Source organism: Cryptotermes secundus, unplaced genomic scaffold (assembly GCF_002891405.2).
Source record: "Cryptotermes secundus unplaced genomic scaffold, Csec_1.0 scaffold743, whole genome shotgun sequence".
Taxonomy (NCBI): domain Eukaryota; kingdom Metazoa; phylum Arthropoda; class Insecta; order Blattodea; family Kalotermitidae; genus Cryptotermes; species Cryptotermes secundus.
The window spans coordinates 514,580-542,418 of record NW_019745093.1 but is presented as its reverse complement, the minus strand read 5'-3'; the positions used below and the strand labels follow the sequence as shown (position 1 = coordinate 542,418).

At 42.8% G+C, this 27,839-nt stretch overlaps 1 protein-coding gene across 1 annotated transcript in view; it reads right to left on the bottom strand.

Moving 5' to 3' along the window:
* The window catches only part of LOC111874964 (leucine-rich repeat-containing G-protein coupled receptor 5), a 203,534-nt gene extending 180,894 nt beyond the window's left edge, over nt 1-22,640 (bottom strand). The window contains exon 1 of the mRNA XM_023870871.2: nt 22,173-22,640. Within this exon, the coding sequence (XP_023726639.1) occupies nt 22,173-22,462 (290 nt within the window). The 5' untranslated portion in view covers nt 22,463-22,640. The remainder of the gene's footprint in view (nt 1-22,172) is intronic.
* Nucleotides 22,641-27,839: the final 5,199 nt, after the last annotated feature.

Here is a 27,839-nt window from a genome sequence, read left to right as displayed (position 1 = left end):
ATCACTTCTGTGCTCTCTGTGTATAAAATTCTCCACATTAAAGCAAACCGACCAAACCGTCTAGGATTTAAAAACTGGAAGTACGTTTACACACTGCGCAGACTCCAGTCGCGTTTGTCCTTGAAACGCATTTACACACTGCGCAGACTCCAGTCGCGTTTGTCCTTGAAACGCAATGATGCGTTCCATGGAGTATCAAAGGAAAACTGACGATTTATTCTTCCAAGAACTTCTTCTCGGAATTAGATAGAAGTGAGCGGTAAGCTTTACACTGCGGCCGCTTTACCTTCGTGGAAATCGTCCCCGGTAAGGAATGAACAGGAGGTGGGTAAGTCAGAGAGTCGATTTGGATGCTGTGTAGAGGAATCCGTTGCCCCTGTCGGAAATCAAACCCCCGACACTTCGGTAGTATATTCCTTTTGCCTAGTCTGTAAAACCATTCAGTGGAACGTGCTAGCCAGTGCAGTAGTAATCAATGGGCACTGGGATTAGCTGTGCTCTAAAGCGGGGGCAGATTCACTTCGTGGGAGGCTGATGGAATTAATTTACCCCACAGTGTAATTGGCTGTCTGCACCCCGGGGATACGCGAACGCTGTCCACCTGCTCCTGCAACACTGCCTCGCCGGGCAGGGTCATCTAGCGGCAAAGTGCTGCACATGTTCACTTCGTTTCGCGGTTCTCCTCAGCCCCTAGCAGGCAGATTTCTGGGTAACATATAGATAAAGCCACAACCGCTTCCTTCGAACTCATTTCCAGTTTGTAATTCACCCTACCATTCGAAGCTATACAGAGTGTCCCAGGCCACGATACGTAGACCTGTATAGAGACTTTGAAAATAATTTCTGGGATATGGCGCCTGCAGTTCAGTACAGGTTTACTGACGTGTCTTTATCTGGGGGCTACTCTGCGACGCCATCAGCAACTGAGACTACACAGGGTGTCCCAGAAGGTAAAATTGTCCCTGTGTTTAAATAATTAAGCACTACGTCATGAAGGCGTACAGGGGAGTGGATGTATAGATCAACATTTTCCTGACCTCGGCACTAGTTGGAGGTGAGTGGTCTGCTTCACGCCCCTGCCACTTTAACTCCAGGGAAAGAGCTCCCGGTACTCATTGGATATGACGATGGGTAGGCCCCAGAGCCGGTCTGGACGCCGTGGAAAAGGGAAAATTCTTGAGCCTACCGGGACTCGAACTCCGACCTCCCGGGTCGCCCAGCCCGTAGCCAGTCGCTATACCGACTATCCTATCCCGGCTCCCTGGGTGTCCTAAGAGGAGAGCTCAATATTCTGGGAGGTCATCGTATCGGCCATTCTAAGCAAAACAGTGTATATGTACATGTGTCCTATCCCGAACGGTTTCCGAGATACATCTGTTTCACTGTACACTGTACAGACGAGCAACACGCCATGTCCTCACACGAGTTGCAAAGTTATACTAGGTAAACCGTACCGCCTTGTCACTTGAACAATAAATACCGGTATTAGAAACAGCACGTAATATCTCTTTCTTATCAAGAGTTTTGGAACTGTGCAGTGAAATAGCTCTGTCTCGGAAACCGTTCGGAATAGGACACACGTACATGTACACTATTTGCTTAGAATGACCGACACTATGACCTGCCAGAATATTAACCTTTCCTCCTGGAACACCCTGTATAATTCACCCACTAACAGCGTCCTGAAACAGCCCCACAAAAGAACACAACAGATTCAGTCCGGCCCAGTGACGTCACTGCGCAGGAGCCATAGCTGACCGAATAAAACAAGAAACAAGCACAGAATATCGCGGTCGAATGGTCAGCAATACCACTTCTTATTCCCGCGATCCCGGCTTCAAATCTGAACGCGAACACATTCAGTCCTGACTGACGTGTCTAACGACGTTTCCCAGTATTTTCTGGACTGTATCGTAATTAGTCCACGACGCTTCCTTCCACATCCCTTCCCATTCAGTATTCACTAATGGTCTTACAGTTTGAGAGTACATGGTCTGAGCTACTGGGAGCGACATTAAAAGTCCCGTAAACCTGGCAATAGAAACCATCCGTTTCCTCGCTGTCTGATCCACGCTGCTTTCTTGCTTGGCTTACTTTTCGGTCCTGAAGACAGAGGCACGTTCCTCCGAAACGCCGGTTGATTTTAGACGGAGTAAACATCGTTATATCCCATAAGAGAGAACTCATCAATAATTCATAGGATTCTCTTTTGTAGGACGCACACAATTATTCCAGCCATCCATGGCTCTACAGCCCTTTGTTAGGACATTGCCGCTTTTTCAGTTTCTTGAACTGTTTACAGAGTCGGTAGGATTCCTTGGACGGGGGATCAGCCCGTCAAAAGGCCGCTACCTACACACATAATACAAACGCACACGGACATCGATGCCTCAAGTGGGATTCGAACCTACAATCTCAGTGTTTGAGCGGACAAAGACGGTTCATGTCTTAGACGGTGCGGCCACCGTGATCGGCTATTCATTATTCGGTCACTAAACTTTGTGTGGATATAATACGTCATACCTTCAGCATGTAATTTCCTGTTGATTGCGTAATGAGCTACGTCACCATTTGATTCTGACGCACCCTGACAGATATTTGGGACACAAATTGCGAAGTGGCAGTCAGGTGGAACGGAATTTTCGTTTTGGCAAGCCGCTGTGACGTAGTTAACGCATATTTTCGTTTTGTTTGTTTGTTTTTTATTCGTTAACTTTTGTGCCTGTTTTGTTAACGTACAATAAAGGGATGCCAGCAGAGAACAATCACGCGAGTAGCACAATACAGAGGAAAAACGTGAGCTGGTCCAAATTCGTTCACAGAAAATTCCACTTAACAAACCCACACGATGGGTGGTCTCTCAGTTAAGTTTCAAAGTCATTTTTGTATAACGAATGATGTAGAGTTTCTCTCCTCTACGCAGGGCCTGAGAAATACACAAAACCTTCCATCACCGACCACATTAAAAAGAACAGAGACCACTTATTCAAAAAAAAAAAGACTCATTCAATATCAGAAGACTGAAAATATGGAACATTAATTTTTTAAAATAAATAGAAGGATATCAAAACAACTCCTAAAAGACACTTCACTGAGTCGTTAATGCAACACAGCAGCAAGCAACCGAAGTATGTAAAGAGGCACTGTTCTGGCAAAGAAATGTTTTCCTCCACCATCACTTCTTAATTTATTTTTATGTGAAACTAAAGGTACTTTCGTAAAATAAACACAACTATCTTCAATGGAGTAACACTTCTTCAGAAGTCAACAGATGTGCAGCCACACAAGAAACTCCCAGGATTCAATGGATCCCGAAAGTTCACTGCCATCTTCACAACCGCACACCGCTGGTCCCTAGCTAGATGAATCCAGTACAAACCGAACCATCTTATTCTTTCAGATACATTTTAATATCATCTCCTAATGTATGTCTAGGTCTTCCATGTGGTCTTTGTGTTTCAGGATTTCCTATCAAGAACGTATATGAATTATTTTCTACCTCCCATGCGTGCTAAATGCATACTCCATGACTGTTTCGTAGCAACAATGACTCATAAAGAGTACAACATTATTAAACTCATCTGCAGGTTTCTTCTCCCTCGTGCGAGAATAATATTAAAATGTAACTTAAATATGGTGTCACAATGTCGACTGGATTAATCAGGGTCCAGCGGTGGGATTTTCTAATTCAATTAATGAATATTCTGGCTTCATAAGAGGCCGAAATTCCTTGACAAGATTAGGGATAATTAGCTTTTCCAGAAAGAATCATCTCCGTGGAGCTACTTAAATTAACAATCCTCTTTGTGTGGGCCTGTCGATATGGACATCACAGGCAAAAGACGAACTTGTTTTATAGCATTAAACTGTTACATAATACAGTCTGCCCGAAATTTAATGATCCTTCCAATCAGCCCTCGTAATTTTCCGCCTCGAAACAGCACTGGCTGACAGGTAATGCATTGGCCACGCGCGTTGACCCTGAAAATGGAAGCGCTTCATTCTTTCAAAATATCGGTGAAATTCTACCGGACTACACGGCGTCACGCCCAAGAAGACGGTATTCTTCATAGTAATTTAATTTAATTCCCTTAGTGGGGAGTGGAGTCCAACTGGGGCCACTCGGCACGGCGGCCACTGATTGGCCTATTGTAGCCTGCCCCGGGTGATTATGATGATGGAGAATTTGGTGGAATGAAAATTGGCAGGAGAAACCGAAGTACTCGGAGAAAACCAGCCCCAGCGCCACTTTGTCCACCACAAATTCTTCATAGTAACTGAAGTCAAAAACCTAAAATCCCACAAGCTTACTTTTAATCTGATGTCTTGACGTATTAGTTACAACTGAAACACACAAAACGAGTACTTCATTTCTGATCGCGAATTGACACCCCTGCGGGAAGGCTTGTGTTACACACGAAGCTGAGGCGACCATCTTGTCTGGTGACAAGCCTGAATCAAAGCAGCATGACTGAACTTGTTGTTACGTATTCCTTAACAAATTACATTTCTATGACGCCCCGGGGGGCCCATGCGACCCCACTACACCACCTGCCAAGGCTACAAGTGTATAATACAAATCCAATGCTGATGTCCTTAAGTTTCGCGATGAATTTAAAACATTCCATACCGCGTTCCTTTAATACTGTTTAACTCTGCTTCGAGGCATCAGACATTCAATCAACTGCGTGGAAAACAGTCTCAGAGTCTGATCGGCAGAATACCTAACAACTCAAAGAAACTTCCAAGTCATTCTGAGCTGCATCAATTTCGTAATACCCAACGCGAAATCTTTTTGTGCTTCATATTCGTATGTGAAGATACAATTTTATTTTTCTGTCACTTATGAATCGATAATCGAATTAACCTTTTTTTGAAAATACGTTTCGATCTATCATGATGACTGTGTTCTGGGAACTGACGCTGTGTAGTCTGGTATAAAAATGCCAATGTTTCGAAAGAACATGACGCATTCATTTTCAGGGTAAATGGCTTTTCAACCGTGAAGACAGAAGCATTCGTTTCGGAACATCTCAAACAATACTTACCAAAGTGCATAACGTTAAGTAGTTACTATAGGGTTCTGACGGTGGTGTATAACACACAGAGATATTGGGTTTCGGACTTTATCCATCGTCCTGGTTTTTAAGATAACTAAGAAAAAAAACACGACGTTTCGGAAACTGGATCTGTTTCCGTCCTCAGGTGAAGGAAAACACCTATTCTGTTTGGTCCCTTAGAAAGAGCTAGCCTCAATCACTGGACCTTAGTTATCTTAAAAACCAGGACGGACAAAGTCCGAAAACCAAATATCTCTGTGTACATAACGTCACATCGTCAGGATATTTAACCTCATTACTGAATTTTCTCTACCATGAAGACAGACGTCCTAAGATTCTCAAAAACGCTGGTATTGACCTACCAGACTGCACGGTGTCACATCCCAGAACACAATAATCTTAACAGTCATCGTGGTGAGAGCACTGAACCTCATTAATAAATTTACCCTGAAGATGGTGTCAGCGGGTTCTTCGGAAATGTTGTTAAAGATCTACGAGACTATACGGTGTCACTATTCAGATGGTTGTAACATTAACAGTCAACGAAGTAAGAGCACAAAACCTCATTCTGGACATAATACAGTATCTCTGGTTTATGGCAAGCCTCGAACCAAGACACTTGCTTCCACTGGGCGTCTGTTCTCCAGGGTGGACCCAGAAACTTTGCGCTGAAACTCGTAATTTAATCAACTGCCACCATGAACACAGCTCTGCCCGAGATCTTTACGGCTGAAAATTGAAATAAATTGGCTGAAGCTACTAGGAAGTTATCACTACACTGCCATAAAGTTCGCTCCAATTTTCAACTGTAAAAACTAAACATAAAAAAAAATTACGTGATAATTCTGGGACGTAAATTTATTTTATATATTTATGGATTACTTAACGATTTAAAGACGCTGTCTACCTGTATTATTATTATTATTATTATTATTATTATTATGAGAACAGGGTGTTGAGAATATTTGGACCGAAGAGGGATGAAGTGACAGGAGGTTGGAGAAAACTGCATAATGAGGAGCTTCATAACTTGTACTCTTCTCCAAGTATAATTAGAATTATCAAGTCAAGGAGGACGAGGTGGCAAGGCATGTAGCACGAATTATGGAGAACAGGAATGCATATAGGATATTGGTGGGAAAGCCAGAAGGAAAGAGACCACTGGGAAGACCAAGACATAGGTGGGTAGACAATATTAAAACGGATCTTAAGAGATATAGGATGGGATGGGATTGTATGGATTGGATTGATCTGGATGAGGATAGGGACCAGTGGAGGGCTCTTGTGAACACGGTAATGAACTTTCGGGTTCCATAAAATGTTGGGAAATTCTTCAGTAGCTGCACAATTGGGGGTTCCTCAAGAAGGGCTCAGCTCCATGGGTAAGTACTCAAATAGAAAACGACAGCTTCCTTCCAAGTCCCTTCCTATTCTGCACTCATCTACCGTCCTACTATTCAACGCTATAGAGTCTAGATGCTGGGCTGAGTCGTTAATGGGCCCTTCTCCCCCCCCCCCCAAACCTGAAAACATTTCAAATTTAAAGACGCTGAATTCCCATCGCACTGACGCCATGTAGCGTGATAAAAGTTTACTAACGTTTCGGAGGTACATATTGCCTCCATCTTCAGGGCTTGGTGCTTGATTCTTGCTAAACCACTGCCTGCATTACTCTGTGAGGGCGGTGGAAGTCTGGGCCGTGTGACGTCACATCACAGAAGAGGGCAGTGTTCAGTAATTAAGTTAATTACGGGGGCCACGAGGGGCAGCGAGTGTCCAGCTCTGCCGAGGCTGGTCCCACTGCGGCATCGCGCTCCGCTCTCCGACAGCGCTTTAACATAAATTGCATTAACAACAGTCACTAGAAGCTGGCTCCAACCGCTGAGCCTCGGGTTCAATGCCGGATGATTTCAAGTGAATCCGTAGCGGACGAACAGTTTCGTCTAGCAGAAGCGCTCTAGACTTGTATTCGGAAGTTATTCCCAAAATGAGAGACCCATCCTCGCCCCTCGGGGGTCATCAAACGTTTGCCTGCAGTCCCCAAGAAAAGGGCTAACAACAAAAAAGTTCAGGTAAATTTGTATCTGTACTTTACTAATTAAGCACTAAGCCATGAAGACATATGGGGGAGTGGATGCAGGTTTTTTTCCTTGGCACTACAGCCCCAGTGGGCCTAGGCCTACCTCCATGAACTTCTCCGTTCACTTCGGTTTTTCTAGATCTTACACATTCGGTAGGACTCCTTGGGCGGGTGATCAGCTCGTCGCAAGGCCTCTACCTGTACATAAACACAGAAAAACGCGCACACACAAACTAAACATCCATGCCCTGAGTGGGATTCCAACCCACGATCCCGGTTTCCAAGCGAGCGAAAACAGCACATGCCTTAGACCGCTCGGCTACCGTGACCGGCGGAGTGGATGTATACATCCACAATTTCTTGAGTGGTCAGCTTCACGTTCCCGGCCGCTTTAACCCCTCGGAAAGAGCCACCGGTACCCATTGTATAGGAGGTTGGGTGAACCCCAGAGCAGGTATGGACGATTGGAGAAGTGAAAATTCTTGGCCCTACCGGGGCTCGAACTCCGACCCCTCGGTCCTCCAGCCCGTAGATAGTCGTTATACCGACTCAGCTATCACGGTTCCCCTAATAACAAAAATGCTGAATTAATTTCAGCCCTAAAAAACACTATATTCTACTCATAAGTAACTATTTCTTTAAATTCTTAAATGGCATTTGTTTCCTTTCAAGGGTTTCTTCTCGTAACTTCTGTGTCCGGCCCATCCACCTATTCTATCGATATCGTGGGCTCATTGCCCAAGGGGCAAACGATGAAACTGTGAAGCCGAGCACTCATCTACATCTAGTGTTGAAGTAAAAAATGCGTGGAACTGTACCTCCATTACCCTATATCACTTCATGAAACGGTACTTTATTATGCACAGAAACAGCTTATCTTTTAAGTCAGGGGTTGCCAAACGTTTTCCTTCATATCAACGAAGCCTGACAGAAATATCGGAGGGACCTCTGTGCTAAACTACAGCATCAGTATTCCCCCGATATACAGAGTGTATCACTTAAAATGGGACACGAACAACAGAGACGCTCTAAGGTATAGAAGTCCCCTCGCGTGTTGGACTCTCAACTCTCTTCGTCACATTCGAGTCATGCCGCCCTGGTTGCTAGGCTGCTGCTGTTGTCACATGCGCAGAGGCTGCGCAAATGGGAGCACGGCGTATTCATGATCAGACTCGCAAATGTTACTCGCAACGAAATCTTTTGGTGCTGTTCGTGAACAACTTTGCAGCGTGAACACTGACAAGGACAGATAACACAACTTCAGGATATACGAAATGTTCACAACTTCACGACTGACAACAAGCCAGGCTTCGAACGGTTTTGACAGGTGGTGCGCTCCGAAACAACGAAGAAAATGAAACATTAGCCCAATCATTTGTCTTTTTATACTGATGTCACCTTTAAGCTTACATATACTGCTGTACCTTGGGTTTCGCTTTAAACTGAACACCCTGTAGAACAGACTAGACCGCCTGAGCAATACATCTGTGTGCAGTGGTGTAGGGAGGGGGGTTATTATGTTTTCAAAATACATGTGGTAGCATTCTCCCCCACATACGTAATTCCAATCAATACTCTATCCCTCCTAACGCACAAGCTGTTTATTCAGAGTAATTTTTATCAGCATCGGCCGATCTCAAGGGACAGACAAATGCCTCCACTTCATACTACCCCAGACTTGACGCGTGTTGATGAAGACGGATGTGGCATGCGTTGGGTCCAATGGCCTCAGCTGTATAATACTTTGAAGCATAAATTTCGTGAAAATAATTTTGAAGCTTAAGTTCCTACTTCATACTGTGCACATTCTTTACGAAGACTAACACTGAAGAATGCCGTCTTCTGGGAAGTAGCGCCGTGTAGATCTTGTGTGAACCGACATTTCGGAGGAACGTATCGCCTCCATCTTCAGGGTAGAAAAATTAGCGAGCGAGGAACCAGCTTGAGCAGGTGGCTTCTGGTTCGCGGATTTTTCTACCCTGAAGATGGATGCGATATGTTCCTCCGAAAAATCGGTTCACATAAGATCTACAGGGCGCCACATATCAGAAGACGGCATTCTTTATAGTCACCGCCGTGAAACCCTAAAATCTTACGAGATAAACTTTGTTTGAGGAAATATTCCCTGAATTATATGAAACACATACATAAATTATGTGGGGAAATCCAGAGTCTCTAATGTTAAGGCAGATGATACATATAGCTACCAATGGGTTTTAAAAGTTAATAAATTGGAATATAAAATATTAACTTTACACACTAGACTACTGCTAATTCTCTGAAGTGTAAAACTCAAGACAATAATATTTCTAAATGCAGTTCGTACCTCACAGAAAACACTTCATGTCCATTACAAACACAGATCTGTTAAAAGCTGTCTGTAGGAAGGGACAACGCTCTTTATTGTGACAACCATACGAAACACATAAATACACTCTGTGGGTGAAACGCAGAGGCATGTGATACGTGTAACAACCACTGTACTCGATAGGGTTAACAAAAGGTAAGTGGTCTCACGTCTTTGGGTCAGAGACTGTTACCACGTCCTCAAAAGACAAACACACTCTTACAGATAACAACCAATGAGACACAACGATAAGTACCTCCTCGGCTACATTCGCCCACATACTTTCACTCTTACAAACAGCTTTCCTTTCCTTTACGGTTTACCCCACAAATGTAAAGCTGTCCCTGTAACAGACCGTGGTGGCCCATAGGGTTGTGAGACGTCGAGGCTCCCACATTTTCTCTAGACAATCGGCTCACAGATGGCGGCGTGGTTGTCAGCCTTACGCGCCGGCCGTCCTTTACCCCCTAGGAAGATTCTTGTTACTCATTTCTGTTAAGAGTCTGAGTCGACCCCAGGGCCATAATTTGGGCTTGTAGATTGCTCAAAAACTTAGTAGGGAACTGTTTCTTTCATCTTTAGGGTTATGTAACTATTCTACTCTGATGATGGTAACAGTAGGTTCCTCCGAAAGGCCGACAAATATTTACCGGGCTGACCAGAGCCTAAAAACAGTAACCTTTTCTAACTGATACAATGCACTAGTGTCACGATTTAGGTATGAGTACAGACGGGGTATGGATTGGTGAATGGATTTGTTGACCACTTATGCACACCACTCGGAACTACAAGCAGTTACAGCAGTATCGCTATCTCCACACTTTAGAAATGACCACAGTACCCGACAGGCCTTTTTCCAGTCTGCTGTGACTCATTAGCCGTTCCCTGGCTACGGCTCCTAACAGGGGATATTTTTCAGCTTCCTGCGCTTAGGTCCTATCTTCTCGGCCTCCCGTGCAGAATTTCCTACCAACTGACAAATAAATGTGTCGCCCCAATTGTCTTCCTTATAATCATTCTGCATGGGCCAAGTAGAAAAAAAACCGTTTCCAACAGTAACTCTATTGTGCGTATTCGTTGCCACGGGAACGTTGTTTATCAGCCTACTGCATAGCAAGGTCGGTGCACGCTACATATGCCACACTGTTTCGAGGTCTCTGCATAGCAACGAGTCTTTACACCAGAATACTTTTACTTCTACAGTGAAGATGAAAGCAGCATTGACCTCCGAAACACTGGTGACCGCCTACCACGGATAGCTTTACCTTTCTTTTATGAACTGAATCTACTGTAGTGATTTTTTTGCAGCGTTTAAGTCAGTCTGTTCTCGTTTGTGACATTATGGGTCATAAACACTTTCGATTCTACACTTCAGCTGGACGTTAGCGCTCAGAGCGGAGCCATCAATTGACCACAAGTGCGTGAGGTATCATTCGCAGCAGGTGCCGCAAATCCGCTGCGGCGTGTGACGCGACAAATGTGACACGAAATTAACAGACTACAAGGATGTGCATGCAGAGCGGTTCGTCGAAACGGTGCACGGGAGCAAACCAAGGATTATACAATAAAGAGCGCTCTGTGAGGTTTGTAGCTCTCACAGCGACAACCACGTGGATTACTCTTCCGGGATCTGACATCAAGTAGTCTAAGAGATATTTAATATGATTCTTGACTAACCTGCCACCTCCAGCTTCAGAATAAACGTGTAAAGGTGATTATGAAAAGTGTCTTGTGGGATGTTACCTCTTTAAATCCGATAGAACCTTGCTGTTTCGGTTAAACTTTCTGGTTCTATCTACAGGGTTACAGTAATTATTATACTCTGATATTAGTCTCAGGAGCCGGGATAGCTCAGTCGGTATAGCGACTGGCTACTGGCTGGACGATCGAGGGGTCGGAGTCCAAGTCCCGGTAGGGTCAAGAATTTTCTCTTCTCCGTGCCGCCCAGACCAGCTCTGGGGTTCACTCAACCTCCTATCTAATGGATACAGGGGGCTCTTTCTCCGGGGGTAAAGCGGCCGGGCCGTGGAGCTGAACACTCACCTCCAACTAGGAGGAATGGATGAATATATTTCCATATTTACGCTTTTGGGCTTACAATGAAGAAAAAAGCAGCATTGCAGAAGCTGGTGACGGCATACCAGACTACACGGTATATCATAACCCCGTAACTCATGATCTCTTATATTAAGTGAAAAATTGTTGTGAGGATGCAATTTTAAATTCGCTTTGCTATAAGTTAAAAAAAATCAGGCCAAAGTAAAAAATTCATAGCCGATTCCTCATCTGTAAAAGAAGTGATTCTGATTTAATTGCTTTATTGATTAGCAGTTTTTCGTCATGACTAATGACTGCTGTCTCGTAACTGCCATCATACTCACAGATTTATGGTATTCATTGCTTCTTTCTCTGTTGTCACGAGATGTGACACGAACCTTCAGAGATTAAGGTAACTCTTCAAAACACAGAGGTATTTATGAATACCATGTACGTACTTCAACACTGAAGAACTCTGCATTTGCCCACACAGTGTATCTGTGTGTTCCGTATGGTTCTCACAATAAACAGCGACTGTTTCCCTAAACAACATTAACCGGTTGGGCTCTGTAGCGGAGACGTAATGTGTTTTATGTGAGGTACGGACTGAATTGCTATATATTCTGCCCACGTAGTGTATCTGTGTATGGTTCTCACAATAAACGGCGACTGTTTCCCTAAACAGCATTAACCGGTTGGACTTTGTAACGGAGACGTAATGTTTCCTGTGAGGTACGGACTGAATTGCTATATAGCATTCTGCCCACACAGTGTATCTGTGTGTTCCGTATGGTTCTCACAATAAACAGCGACTGTTTCCCTAAACAACATTAACCGGTTGGGCTCTGTAGCGGAGACGTAATGTGTTTTATGTGAGGTACGGACTGAATTTATAACTATTATCTACATTAGCTTCAGCCGTCACACGCAGTAAAACCCGGCTCAACTTCCTTTCTTTGATCATAGCAAGGTCTTCTTCCTAACACTTCATGATCTTCACTTCCCAACGCTCTACCCTCTCTCTAATGTACCTCTACCAGGACAAGCGGGCTCTACCTGGAATCCTTCAGAGTCGGAAAATCTTTTATTTTCCTGTAAAATGCAGCGTCTCTACACCACCTTCTCTTATCTCTCTCTCTCTTTCAAAGTTCAAAGGGTTATGCTACAAGCTGAGAGGTGAGATGCACTGCACTGAGTGGACAAGCTTCAGTCTCTCGAAGTTCAATAGACAAAACGGCGTCCTCTTACAAAAGGCAGTGCAATTCAATTTAAAGAAAAAGACTGGCCAGAGCCGCTGAAAGAACAGACCTGACCCATTTGCAGTCTGATTAATCTATCCACTTTACGAGCTTCTAGACTACCTATCTTTCGCAATCAATTACGAAATTACTCTCTTATGAACAGCAAAGCTCTTCAAAATGTATGCCGCAGATTATGCTTACAAATATTGCACACCAGGCCGCTATTACGAAAGTTTCGCAAGAGAGGGATGACGACTCCAAAATAACGAAATTTCGGCTTACCATAGCAATGAATTATTGATTTATTATGTTGTATGAGCATAAATTATTTAGTTGGTCATAAAAGAGTGGTAAGTCTTTTGTTTCAGAGTATCGTGCCTGCTGTGTGAGTAATGACAATATGTTGATGTGGCTATGTCAAGTGCAGACGGTTTACGATCGATTATTTCTGACTGTTATTCGTGGAAGATAGCGTTAATTGTTGGCCTTGACGCATCATTCGATATCATGCAGGACTAAAGAGGAATATGGGAGAAGGCAAGGGAAGTTCATAGTACGAAAGCTTACATAACAACTGAAGAAACTCCCCGTTGAATTTTCAAGCAATGGTGTGTTCGAACATTCGAACTGTTCATATTACCGGAATTCAAACAACAAATTCAAATACTCATATAAAACGATTTATTCAAAATGTTTATATGTATATCTTATAAGGGCGTTCCAGAAGAAGAGGTCAATATTTTGGGAGGTCATAGTATCGGTCATTCTAAGCAATAAAGGTGTGTGTGTGTGTGTGTGTGTGTGTGTGTGTGTGTGTGTATATATATATATATATCCTATTCCGAACTGTTTCAGAGGTAGAGCTACTTCACTGTACACTGTACAGACGAGGAACACGCCATGTTCTCACACGAGTTGCAAAGTGCATTGATTTTGACGGTAGAATTTAAGGAAATGCATTAAACTAGGTAAACTGTACCAACTTTGTCACTTGAACAATAAATACCGGTATTAGAAACAGTACGTAATATCTCTTTCTTATTAACAGTTTTGGAACTGTGCTACTGGCTGTCAGGTATAAATCTGAACATTACCGTTAATACGAGAGACTGTTTTATTTTAACTGACTTTCAAGCCATTCTGTACATACAATTTCAAAGGGTTACATTTATCTCAATAAAATATAACTAAGAGGCGCATGAGGGTTTGGTGAAAACTAAAATTTGGACATATGGAAGAGAAATTAGTAAACACTGTTTTTAAACGAAAGTGAAACGAAGTTAATTTCTGGACAGGATCCATACATCTATAGATTAATTAAAAATATAAAAGGCCCAGAAATCTGTCCACTTAACACGTTTCTTTGCATGTGAGACGTTTTGTAGTTTCCGTTAGTGTGTTCTATCTTTCTATCTTTTGCGTCACATCCGCTTAGCATAACCGTTTATCCTTGCACACTAGTGAGATATAAGAAGTGAGAAGCTCAACGCGCCTGGAATAAATATTTCATATCTTCAAGCATTTGAAAGTCGTTTTGTAGTTCCGGGGTTCTTCTGAAATCTAAAGCTTCTGGATTTACACACATAGATATATATATATATATAAGTACTTCCGTCTCACCGCTCTAATGTATACTTTACGATACAGTTAATTTTGTCGCTAAGTTCTGAACAACACAGGGAGTAAGATACAGTATACAATTTTGTAACATTAGTCAGTACTCACGCATTAGGGGGTGACCCAGGTAATTTCACTACCATATTAGTTCTTCTGACATAGGGGCTCGTAAACAAAATCCAAAAGCCTGATGCTACAATTTGTCTCCAACAGCAAATCCACAAATTTAGGCTACTTGTTTTGTTTTTAAACTTTCGGGCTTTCCGCTATATTTTGAAAATCTTACGCTATTTGTCTTGTTGCGCTACCGTAGTTGGCACCGTAGCAGTAAATGGGACAGAAGGGGAATGCATACAGATTGTTGTTGTGAAAGTCAGAAGGAAATAGACCACTAGGAAGACCTAGATGCTCGTGGGAGGATAATATCAAAATGGATCTGAGAAAAACAGGATGGGGCGGTATAAACTGAATTCATCTGGCTCAAGATAGGGTTAAGTGGAGGGCTCTTGCGAACACGGTAATGAACTTTCGGGTTCCATAAAATGTTGGGAACTTCTTGAGTAGCTGAGCGACTGGTGGCTCCTCAAGGCCAACATAAGTCCATGGAATTAGTGTACTTATGTATTTCGTACCATTATCACAATAAACAGCGACTGTTTCCCTAAACAGCATTAACCGGTTGGGCTCTGTAGCGGAGACGTAATGTGTTTCCTGTGAGGTACGGACTGCATTGCTATATATTCTGCCCACACAGTGTAAATGTGTGTTCCGTATGGTTCTCACAATAAACAGCGACTGTTTCCCTAAACAGCATTAACCGGTTGGGCTTTGTAGCGGAGACATAATGTGTTTCCTATGAGGTACGGACTGAATTCTTATACACTATTCAGATACATTTTGGGCTTAAAATGGAAAATAATAATTCTGTACGAGGGAAGCGTTGAACCTTAACCCTTGGGGGTGAGAGCCCTTCTTACACTAGCTTAAAGTCTAGAATAAATATTTGCATCATTATGTAAATCAATTTTCTACGACTTTCTAGCAGACAATTGGACCATGTGACATTTATGAGGGAAATGTAGGTTATAAAGCGATGCGCGGATGATAAATGGGCTTATTTCTTCAGCTTCTTTAGACATAAGTGAAATAAACGTGACAGCAAATTTAACAACTACGATAAAACTTTCATTGTTTTGCATTCGAGTTCATTTCATTAACAGTTTACTGCGTTTACATTCCGGATTGAAATAAACTGCACCAGAATTCAAATATACAAGATAAACCGAAAGGAGCCTTTACAGATTGTTTCCATTCAATGTCAGTATTAAGGTCAACATATATATATATACATGGGTTGAACGAAATAATGGAAACATTAAGAAATGATGGAATAGAACTTCCTTTGTTGGCTACGTTGAAAGAACTTCAGTTGGCAACACTGAATGATCTTCCGTTTATTTACACTCTGTAGTGCTCGTGTAAGTGCATTAGTGATTGTATTGAGTGACAGTACGTGTGAAAGAATATGAAAATGGTGGACTTAAGCGATTTTTAAAGACAGCAGTGCGTCGGTGTGCGTTTAGCTGAAGCATCTGTGACAAACACTGCAACGCTATTCGATGTATGGAGAGCGACAGTTTCTGAGGTTATGTCGGCATACACGGATCATGGGAAGACAACATCAGCGAAAAGTGACAAGGCGCGAAAATCAACTTTGACAGAAAGAGATCGTCGTACATTGAGAAGGGCTGTATCGAGAAATCACAGAACTACTGCAGCACAGGTGAGAGGACAGCAGAATCTTGAACACCCTGTTTCCACAAAAACGGTCCGACGTGAGCTTCAGAAATCCATCATCCACAGTAAGGCTGGAAGACTGTTCAAAACTTGCAGGAATCCATTCAAAGGACTGCGACTATAATGAAGGCAAGAGTGGTCCAGCACCTATACCACAGTACCACAGCAACTGTACAGCGTCAGCACGTTATATGAACGTAAGATATGCAGCAGGGCACGAACGACCGAGCAGTTTACAGTATCTGTTCTGTGACTACTAATAATATTTTGATGTGAAGTGCGAAGTGCAATATACTTTATAAAGAAGGCAGTTTACGATTGACTATTTGTGCATATCTTTCGTGGGATATGTCGTTATATTTCGGCCTCGACGTATCATCCGACATGTAGCACTGAAGGGAATACGGGAGAAGGCAGGTGAAGTTAACAGTAGGAAAGCTTATATAACATATGACAGGACTTTCCGCTGAATTCTGAAGTGATGTTCAGACCAATAAATAAGCAGGCAAATAAACTTCTATATAAATATATGGATGTGCGTAAACAAAGCAGATTATTTTGAATCACCCTATATAATGAGACGTCAACATGCTCAGACGCATATTTCGTATATGGGGGTAGCGGGTGCAATGTTGTATTTATAAAAGCACGGACCACGCTTTATATCTCTCCGGCCACGCCCACTACCTGTACTCTCTGCCTCTCTTGCGCATGTGCCTACCGCGTTCCTTCTGTGAATGGAGACAGACTTAAGGCAAAATGCAGCCATCGCTACAGATTGTAGTCTTCCTATAAACGTCAAATGTAAAGTTTTCCTCATCCTTAATTAAGCACCATACTGTGAAGACGTATGGTGAAGTAGGGGCTTAGCTCCACGTGTTCTAACCGAGCTGAGTGATGTAACGGAAATGATTTATTCTGGAGGTGCTCGGTTCGAATCTCGGACACGACGCTGGCCACTCACCAACTAGTGTCAAGGCCAAGAAAATGTGGATCTATACAGGCACTCCCCCATACGTCTTCATAACGTAATGCTCAATTAGTTAAGCATAGGGGCAACTTTACCTTTTACCTTCATTGGACAACATATGTGGTAACTTCAAAGGGAAATTATGTGATAATTCTGAAACATTCATTTTGAACTTGTTGGTATAATATTAATAGATTAATTTGATTTAGTAATTATCAACGGATGGATTATTTAATAACGCTGTCAGTAGCCGGAATATATGACGTCGAATAGGACAGACGAAAGATTGAATGGAAAGGATTAGGAAAGAAAATGTCGCGGCATAATCGGGGTACTATCCCAGTATTTCCTTGTAGGGACTAAGGGAAGCCATTACGACTATTAGCCAGTGTCCCAGCCGAGATCTGAACCGAGCACCTCAACACCTTAGTGTTATCTGATATGTTAAGCTCGCTGCCAGTTCATTATAAGAAAAACGTCTATACGCTGTCTCAAAGTTTGCCTTCTAATTAAATGTAGAAAGCTGCAGGGTGGGGGAGGTGCATTTTGATTCACCGTACTGTAAGAACACTGTCGGAGCGTCAAGCAACTCTCTACTGAAGCAAGGCGAGTCTGTTGGCAGACCTCCGCGAGCACTGGCCTATATTACCGCTGTCAGCTCTCACAGCAGCCCCGCTCTCTGTATGACTCTGTACGTATGACTTGCACAGAAACGTTGCAACATTACACACAGCGGATGCAAGAAAAACGGACACTTCACTGCGTGCTACAGTCTGCATAATCTTATACACAAAAAGGCGACACTCTCAGCCCTTAGAAGCACTGTGGTTATTATACGTACCACCCGCCTTAACATTATTAAACCATGCATTTTGCTCACAACTGTATTTATGTGTTTCATATGGTCCTCACAATAAACAGAGACTGCTTCCCTAAGCAGCATTAACCGGCTGGGCTTTGTAGCGGAGACGTAATGTGTTTCCTGTGAGGTACGAACTAAATTGCTATATATTTTGCCGACGCAGTGTATCTGTATGTTCCGTATGGCTCTCACAATAAACAGCGACTGTCTCCCTAAACAGCATTAACCGGTTGGGCTCTGTAGCGGAGACGAAATGTGTTTCCTGTGAGGTACGGACTGAATTGCTATATATTCTGCCCACGCAGTGTATCTGTGTGTTCCGTATGGTTCTCACAGTAAACAGAGACTGTTTCCCTAAACAGCATTAACCGGTTGGGCTCTGTAGCGGAGACGTAATGTTTTTCCTGTGAGGTTCGAACTGAATTCTTATATATTATGTAGAAACAAGTACCAAGTCAGTCAGTTCCGGCTCCTAATGCAAACGGTTCGTCTCTGAACGACATGTTCACAGTAGTCGCAACGATATTTCAGCAGATCATGACAGAGCTAAATGAGGCCGAGTCGGAAGCAGACAGAATAACGACCATCACAAAAACTGTATTAAAACTCATTCAGCAAACTGGTCGCTAGAAATCATAGCCGGGAAATATGACTGCGCTGGCGAGAAGCAGCAGCATTTGTAAACGATAGATCCGTCTTCTCTTCAGAGAGGGCGGCCCATATCAATAACACATCTGCAAATGTCTGGCAGTAATCAAAATCTGGTCCCGGGTCCAAGATGGGGGTTGATACCAAGACAGACCGGCGGACTGACAGTCAATCGTAACATAACTTTGACTCTGACGCAACAAATGTGGAGCCTAGCTTGAACGACCATACTCTCCTCTCCTCTCCTCTCCTCCAAACACATAAATGGTCATGGGTCCCGACGGGTCCCAAAACCAAGACTGACTATCCTGGCGAGGGAAGGCAGCACTTTATTACTATGCTATGCTACTGCAAAATAAACTGCTAATTTATTTTCGAAACTTCTCGACAAGAACTGTAACAACCTCCATTTTCCAATACTCTTTAGCTGATTTATTTTCTAGCAAAATATTTCACTCATCTATTTGCTTGTGGACAAGCGGGCCTACAGCGTATCTTTTAAGCTTTAACAAATGTTTATTAATGAAGTTTGTCTCAGAAATGCATCAATAATAGTAATAACCGTTTTCAAATCCGTAATATGAAATATAATTAAATCTTCCTTCCCTTTACAGCCCTACATGTTATCAAATAATACATAGAGCCCGACGTTTAATGCACATCTGCCACAAAATGCAATTACAAATAGTCGTAATCCGCCTCCTGTATATACTGCGCTTCATATATCCACATCAAAATATTATCAAATACTCACAGAATCGACACGATATACTGAAACAATGGGTTCCTTGATCGTACGTGACCTACTACGTAACTTACTTTCATGCTACGTGTTGACACTCGGTAATCGGTTGCCATGGAAACCCGAAATTGTGTAATTTCAGAGCTTCCGTCTCACCGTTACATTGCATTTTAAAGAGTGGAATAATAATATTATAATATACAGATTGACACAATGTGAAAAACCCGTCAAGTAGAATTTATTACACCCACTGAGCCCTTCAGTACTCGAATACCTTTAAGAAAAGCATTTCCGGTCCTGAAGTCCAGCAGCTCCATGTTTGAAGTGTTCTACAAATATAAGCGTAATCCTGAACTCAACATTTGATAGTGTACGATTTCATAATCACATGTGGCGTCATCGCAACCTTATTATAAAGACAAGATTTACATGTATGAAACTGCTTACAAGTTAGTCTCGTGCGTTCTGACACGTCAAACCCAGCGACGCGGTCAAATGGAGCCACATCCGTTACTTACTCGGGGCATCACGGTCTTAAATATCGTCCGAGGCGGGATACCCTGATCGACGCCCATCATACTTTTCCTCAGCACCTCCATATGAACACCGGGATAAAGCCTCAAATTATGGTATGACTATTTCCTTCAACATCCTTACCAATTAACGCTTTATAGAGTGAATTTCTTCTATATAAGAATATAGTTCGTACCTCACAGGAAACACATTACATCACTATGACGACCAACCGGTTAATGCTGTTTAGGGAAAGAGTCGCTGTTTATTGTGAGAACCATACGGAACACACAGATACACTGTGTGGGCAGAATATATAGCAATTCAGTCCTACCTCACAGGAAACACATTACGTCTCCGCTACAGAGACCAACCGGTTAATGCTGTTAGTCGCTGTTTACTGTGAGGACCATATGGAGCATTGCGTGGACAGAATGCAGTTTTAGTATGCTAAAGCACGTGGTATATACAGTGACCACTGGGCTTTAAAGGGTTAATTATCAATTGATCATATAATTTTATGCTATATAGCCTAACCGTTTAATAAAGCGTAAATACGAAGGTCTTGAGTTCTCATGGCGGTGACTACGATTATTACTGTCTTCTGGGATGTGACGCCGTGTAGTCTGGTATATCGTTACCAATTTTCGGAAGAACACATTGCCTCCAACTGTAGAATAGAAGGGCAGTGTTCTATCTTGAAGCCAGAGACAGGATATTGATCCAAGATCTTGAAAACGTTGTACCAAATTAAACGGTGTCACATACTAGATGCCACTCTAACATTCAAACTATAAATAAAGATATAACACAGTGTATTTCTAGGTCTGGAGATAAGTGAATGGTAGATGTGAAACTTGACAAACGAGTTAGCTCCTGTAGTGCCCATATGGAAGTTTAGTAATTAAAAATAACTTTTCACTTAATTATCTTTATTTTGGTATCAAATTACATTAGTAGCCGTACTGAAAGTTGTCTGCAGCATAACTCTGTGTGGTGTTAGATCTGAAAACATCCGCCTTTACGGCCCTAAATAGTCTTGAAATGAAGGCTACTTTGTTCCGAATTCAACATTTTCTTTACCACAGCATAATTTTGCATTATTCTTATGCAGCTGTTAATAAACTGAATTTCACAATCTGTAACACTATTTCCGTTACATCCAGGCGCTCAACATGCAGATCACAGCAAACAGCTGTTTCGGCACAGCTCTTCCAAAAGTACATACGCATAAAAAATTGTTCTCGGTGCCAACGTAATGAATTTCATTCATTTATTTTCAAATACACGAAGAAAATACACAAAAACTTTGGCTTCTTCTCAATGCTATTAACACTTTATGGGGCCACGCTGTGTTAAAAGAGAGTTCTTAGCTCACAGAAATCACATCATCCCCATTGCAAAATTTAATTAAGGTTATGAAAACAATCGCTGTTCTGAGAACAAAACAAATCCCACAAACAAACAGCAGGAAAGAAATATTGTGCATAATGTGCATAAACACTTTAAACTTCAATGGCCCAAATATAGGCACTGTTCATTTACCACTAATAAGGGTCTAATTCGGACTAGTAAAATTTATATTAGTTCGTATTAACACTTTGCAGCATATTTAAACGTTCAGTTCGTACCTCACAGGAAACATTACGTCTCCGTTACAAAGTCCAACCGGTTAATGCTGTTTAGGGAAACAGTCGCTGTTTATTGTGAGAACCATACGGAACATACAGATACACTGTGTGGGCAGAATACTATACAGCAATTCAGTCCGCACCTCACAGGAAACACATTAAGTCTCCGCTACAGAACCCAACCGGTTAATGCTGTTTAGGGAAACAGTCGCCGTTTATTGTGAGAACCATACACAGATACACTACGTGGGCAGAATATATAGCAATTCAGTTCGTACCTCACAGGAAACACATTAAGTCTCCGCTACAAAGCCCAAACGTTAATGCTGTTTAGGGAGACAGTCGCTGTTTATTGTGAAAAACATACGGAATACACAGATACACTGTGTGGGCAGAATATATAGCAACCCAGGCTGTACCTCACAGGAAACATTACGTCTCTGTTACAAAACCTAACCGGTTAATGCTGTTTAGGAAAACAATCGCTGTTTATTGTGAGAATCGTACGGAACACATAAATAAACTACATGGACTAAATGCGGGGTTCTTTAATGCCCAAGCACGTGGCACACATAGTAACCACTGTGTCTTAATGGGCAATTAGACTACAGTAAACATATTACTCACAGTTTGACAAGCGTTGTTGGTAGCGGAGTTGGTACCCGTGTGAATGATACACCTCTGCAGGTCAGTTCTCTCATATCCGCACTGCACTGACATGTGTCATACGAACAATAATAAGACAAAGACGCAATTGCCGCTGGTGACACATCGGTCGTTGCTTCAGTCCCCACCACCTGCTGCTGCTGCTGCAGGTTTGCTGTCAAACTGTCACACATGCTGAAGACAAGTACGATTGTCACTACAGCCACAATAATTCTGTTCCTCCGCTGTCGAGGCTCCACCAGAAACTTCATACTGTGGTCTCCAAGTTTCGTGTCGTCAGTCGCCCGCTTTGGAGGTACCCACGGCCGGCGCTGGCCGCGAGCTTTCTCAGCGGCCTCGTTCCACTCTTTGCAACTCACTCACCATCGGACAGTTCGAGGTGGTATGCCTCTCTCCCCCCACCCTTCGCGCTGGGTAACTCTAGTTATCAATCTGAGGATAGAGAGCACAAGTTGGCGCTATAGACATTTTTAATTCTTGCACGCGCGCGGGGATTATGAACCAGCCAACCAGTTAGGAACAACTTCAAAAGGCTAAACTTTCTCTACCCCCCTCCTCCTCCCGCCCCCTCAAACCCTCGCGCCGCAGCGTGTTAGAGAGTTCTGTCTCTGTCTTGCCTCAATTTCATGTGACGTCATTGATCGGGGATTCCATGACGCAGTTAGCTTCAACAAGCAGCACCAACACCCTGATGCTGGATGCTGACTGTTGCTGACTGAGTAGGTCATGCTTCGCCACAGTTCTGGTCCTCCAGCGGTCGTGCTGTTTGCGCATGCGGGGCCGGGCTGGGACTGCACACCTCCTCGTTATTTTCCTCAGATATTTATTTCGTAGCTCACATTTTCTCTATGCTAGTTATTTAGTGACGTTGTTCAGTACTGACGGGGTATGCTACAAGCCGGAAGATCGCGGGTTCCACTCCCAATAAGGTAACTGAATTTTTCAATTGACCTAATCCTTCCAGCCGCACTAGGGCTCTGGGGTCGACTCAACCTCTAACATAAATGAGTACCAGGAATCTTCCTGGGGGGTGAAAGGCGGCCGATTGTCTAGAAAATGTGGGAGCCTCGACGTCTCACAGCCCTACGGGCCTCCATGGCATATTACGTGTACAGGGGTACAGTATTGAGACTACATAACCTCAGACGACTAGAGGAATGATCAGTCATGAACTGTAAAAGAATTTCGAAGGACACTGTCGTGGCCTACTCGGGATCCTAACCTGGCAATTGCTTGGAGGGGAACTTGAGGAAAGAACATGAAAAGCGTCAGTGAGGTTAGCGCCGGCGTCCCGGACAAGATCCGAACCAAGACCCGAGTACAAACCTCAAGTGTTTCCACTGGGTCGACTTGGTCGGCACCTATTGTTACATTTGAGGTTATCACAGCGGTGAGTGGTAGGATGATTAGTGAACGGCGAATTGGAAAGTGTTTGGAAAGACGCGATCGTGGTATAATCGACGGCATTTGTCGGGAGGCACTGAGGAAAACCACGAAGAACCTCAGTCAGGATGATGGGTCTCACGACTGAGACCAAAACCGAGCAACTCACGAACACGAGACATGAGGGTTACTGCTACGCTAACCCGCTGTTACCTGTCATTCAAATTTATGTTTGTGAAGTACAGATCCTGGGGAGAAATAGCATAAGGAGGAATAATTTATAATCTACATCAATTAGTATTAGGATCATCAAATCCAGCTGGGATGGGCATCTCATGTAGCACGTGTGAGATGCAATAGAATTACATGTAAAATGTTGACATGAAACAGGAGAAAAAATCAGTTGCAGGACCTAGGTGTAGATGGATGGAAACGAATTATAATGGATATTAATGATGTAGGCTGATATACAGCGGTTTGGATTCATCTGGCTCTGAATTGGGACAAGCGACCTATTCTCGTGAACACAGTAATGAACCCTCGGACTCAAAACCACACTCGAAAATTCTTGACCAGCTGAGCAACTATTAACTTCTTATGTAGTTAATTATTTAAGTGACTTAATTAATTAATACATTTTGTATCTATTTACGGTTTATTTCAGGACGTTTTCAGCAGGTCAGAGCAGATGGCGTAGAAGGGTACGACAATGGCATAATTGAGGTACTATCCCAGTACATATTCGGTGAGACTGAAGAAAACCCATGAAAATATCCGTCAGGATAGTCGATTTTCGAGCCGAGATATGAAAATCAGCCTTTGGAGTTATGAACCCGTGTAGTCTCGTAGACGGTACATACGTTTCGGAGAAGTCATGTGCCTACATTTTAAATCCTGAAGATGGTAGCACTACGATCCTCCGAAATATTGGTGACCACCTACCAGGCTATACGGTATCATACCTCAGAATACAATATGAATCTTTACCGGCATCAAATTTAGGTTCCTATTAATTTCTGTATCTCTCTTCCTTGAAGTGCATCTTGCTCCTTCTTTCTTTTGCTTCTCATTCCTACCCTTCAGTTATGCTCTTTTCCCTTCTCCCTTTCGTTCCACTCACATCCGCATTTCCTCTTTAATTCTTCCAATTTAACCTACCTTTCCATCATTCTTTGTCTTCTGGGATGTATATATATATATATATATATATATATATTTAAAAGTGTTTCGGGGGACTCTATTGCCTCCGTCTTCAGGATAGAGAAGTAATAAATTTTCTTTCCTTTATAGTCCCTAATTTATATGATACATTCTTTGTAGTCCATCTATTTTCGTTCTTTGTTTTCTCTCCCACCCCCCCTTCTACGTCTAGGCACAAATTTTATTATGAAACTCCTAGACACTGCACCTCCCGCAGAGCACGACATGGCACTAAACAGCGGGATAACTTAATCCTGCTTCCAGCGTTCCTAAGGAACTTCGTAACGTCTTTTCACTTCACTTCGCTTCGCAGTTAAAATCTTCCTACAACTTTCAGGGAAACCGAGAGTGACTGTAAGAGCGACACACGAAAGAGGCCAAGTTCCTGCCTAACTTCCGGGAAGAACATACAAATCCCGCTTTTATTCAGGCGCATCATACTACACTGTAAGTCAGACTCTTTTTTGTACCACGGTAGCGTAGTTGGTTGAGGCACTCCGCTACAAGCCGTAAGGTCGCGGGTTCGATTACTCATGACGTCATCGAATTTTTCAACTGACCTAATCTTTCTAGGCACACTATGGTCCTGGGATCGACTCGGCTTCTAACACAAATGAGTACCAGCAATCTTTCTGGGAGGTAAAGGGCGGCCGGCGCGTAAGGCTGACAATCTCACCGCCATTTGAAAGCCGATTGTCTAGAAAATGTGGGGGCCTCGACGTCTCACAATCCTATGGGCCTCCATGGCCTGTTACAGGCATAGCTTTACCTGTTAGTAATTCAGGTTTACAGCTTCGACGGCAGGATGAGTGATTAATTAGAAAGGATCGGGAAGAAAGCGGTGGTGGCCTAATTTTACATACTATCCCATCACACGAAGAGAGGAATCGAATCCATTTTAATATTATCCACTTACCTATGTCTTTAATGGTATCTTTCCTTCTGACTTTCCCACAAGTATCCTATATGCATTCCTCGTCTCCCCCATTCGTGCTACATGCCCTGTCCATCTCATCCTCCTTGACTTGATCATTCTAATTATACTTGGAGAAGAGTACAAGTTATGAAGCTCCTCATTATGCAGTTCTCTCCAACCTCCTGTCACTTCATCTCTCTTTGGTCCAAATATTCTCCTCAACACCCTCAGTCTATGTTCCTCCCTTAATGTCAGAGACCAAGTTTCACACCAATACAGAACCACAGGCAAAATTGTAGTTTTGTATATTCCAATTTTTATGTTTCTGGACAACAGACGAGAAGACAAAAGGTTCTGGACTGAATGGTAGCAAGCATTACCCGAGTTCAGTCGCCTCTTAATTTCCTACTGAATCAGGTTTCGATCTGTTATGGTTGTTCCCAAATATCTGAACCGTGTCACATTTTCAAAACATTTGTTACCCACCTTTATGTCATGATTTTACCATGCATTTTGGTGACGAGACAGCAACATATACTTTGTTTTCTCTGTATTTGCTTTTAGATCAACCTCCTTACTAGCGACAATTAAAGTTTCTGTGTTTCTGTGTCTGTTTTTTTTTATGTTAGAATTTTTCTAACTTTATAAAATTAAATTTTAGAGAAAATTATTTTGAATTATCCCAGATTTGACAGTTCTGGTTTAAATCCATTGAACATGTTAGATTCACACTGCCTGCGACACCAGAGTCCGCCACTTGTCATACAGCGGTGACGATACACCTGCCTGCGCCGCTGGATAGCGCTTCTCCTTGTGCGTAAGCAGCCCCGCTTTTCCTGCTGGGCTGTCAACTTATTCACGGTTCGTTTAATAAGGCTTTCATTATGTCTTATTAAGGGAAGAACACATATTGAGAAGTTGCGGGTGGCTGTGAACAGGGGGCGCGGAACAGTATTTCGACATAACGGGGAGGAAGTGACGAAGGGCTCGAGAAATTTCACGATTAACAGCTTTCTAAGAACAGAAAGGTATCCCTGTAACAGGCCGTGGAGGCCCAAACGGTTGTGAGACATCGAGGCTCCCACATTTTCTCTACATTATCTACTCACAGATGGCGGCGAGGTAGTCAGCCTTGCGCGTAGGCCGCCCTTTACCCCCAGGGAGATTCCTGGTACTCATATTTGTTAGAGGCTGAGTGGACCCCTGGGTTATAGTGATGCTCGAGGGATGGAAACTCCAATGACCTCACTGCGAATCGAACCCGCGACATTCAGGCTTGTAGAATATTGCCTCAACCAACTACGCTACCGAGTACACCAAGTGCTTAATAATCTGTTCACCTAAATTATGATTATCAAATAATGGAGGAAAAGATTGGTGGGGGATGCAGCACGTACGGGAGAGAAGTGATATCAATATATTTTGGTATAACAACCTGCAGAAATGAGACAATTTTGGAAACATAATAATAATTTGTTAAACGGCAAAATGTATTTGATGTCCGATCATTCAGGGCAGCAGATTGTGATACTGACCACTACCGGGTGATGGCAAAGGTTAGGGAAAGACTGGCAGTGAGCAAACAAACAACACACAGCATTCATATGGAGAGGTTCAATCTCAAGAAATTAAATGAGGTAGAGGGTAAAGAGCAGTATCGTGTTGAAATCTCAAATAGGTGGATGTTAATAAAACTTGGGAAACTATTAGAGAGAACATAAAAATGTCTGCCAAAGAGAGTATAGGTTATTATGAACCGAAGAAGCATAAGCCATGGTTCGATGAAGGATGCTCAAAATTATTAGATCAAAGAAAGCAGGCAAAATTGCAGTGGTTACAGGATCCAAAAGAGTTAAATGGGGATAATCTGAACAATATAAGACGTGAAACCAGCAGGCATTTCAGGAACAAAAAGAGAGAATATCTAAAAGACAAAATTGATGAGCTTGCAATGAACAGTAAGAACAAGAACATTAGAGACCTGTATAGAGGAATAAATGACTTTAAGAGGGGTTACCAACCTAGCAGTAACTTAGTGAAGGATGAGAATGGTGATCTGCTTGCAGATTCCCACAACGTTTTGAATAGGTGGAGGAACTACTTCTCTCAGTTATTGAATGTACATAGGG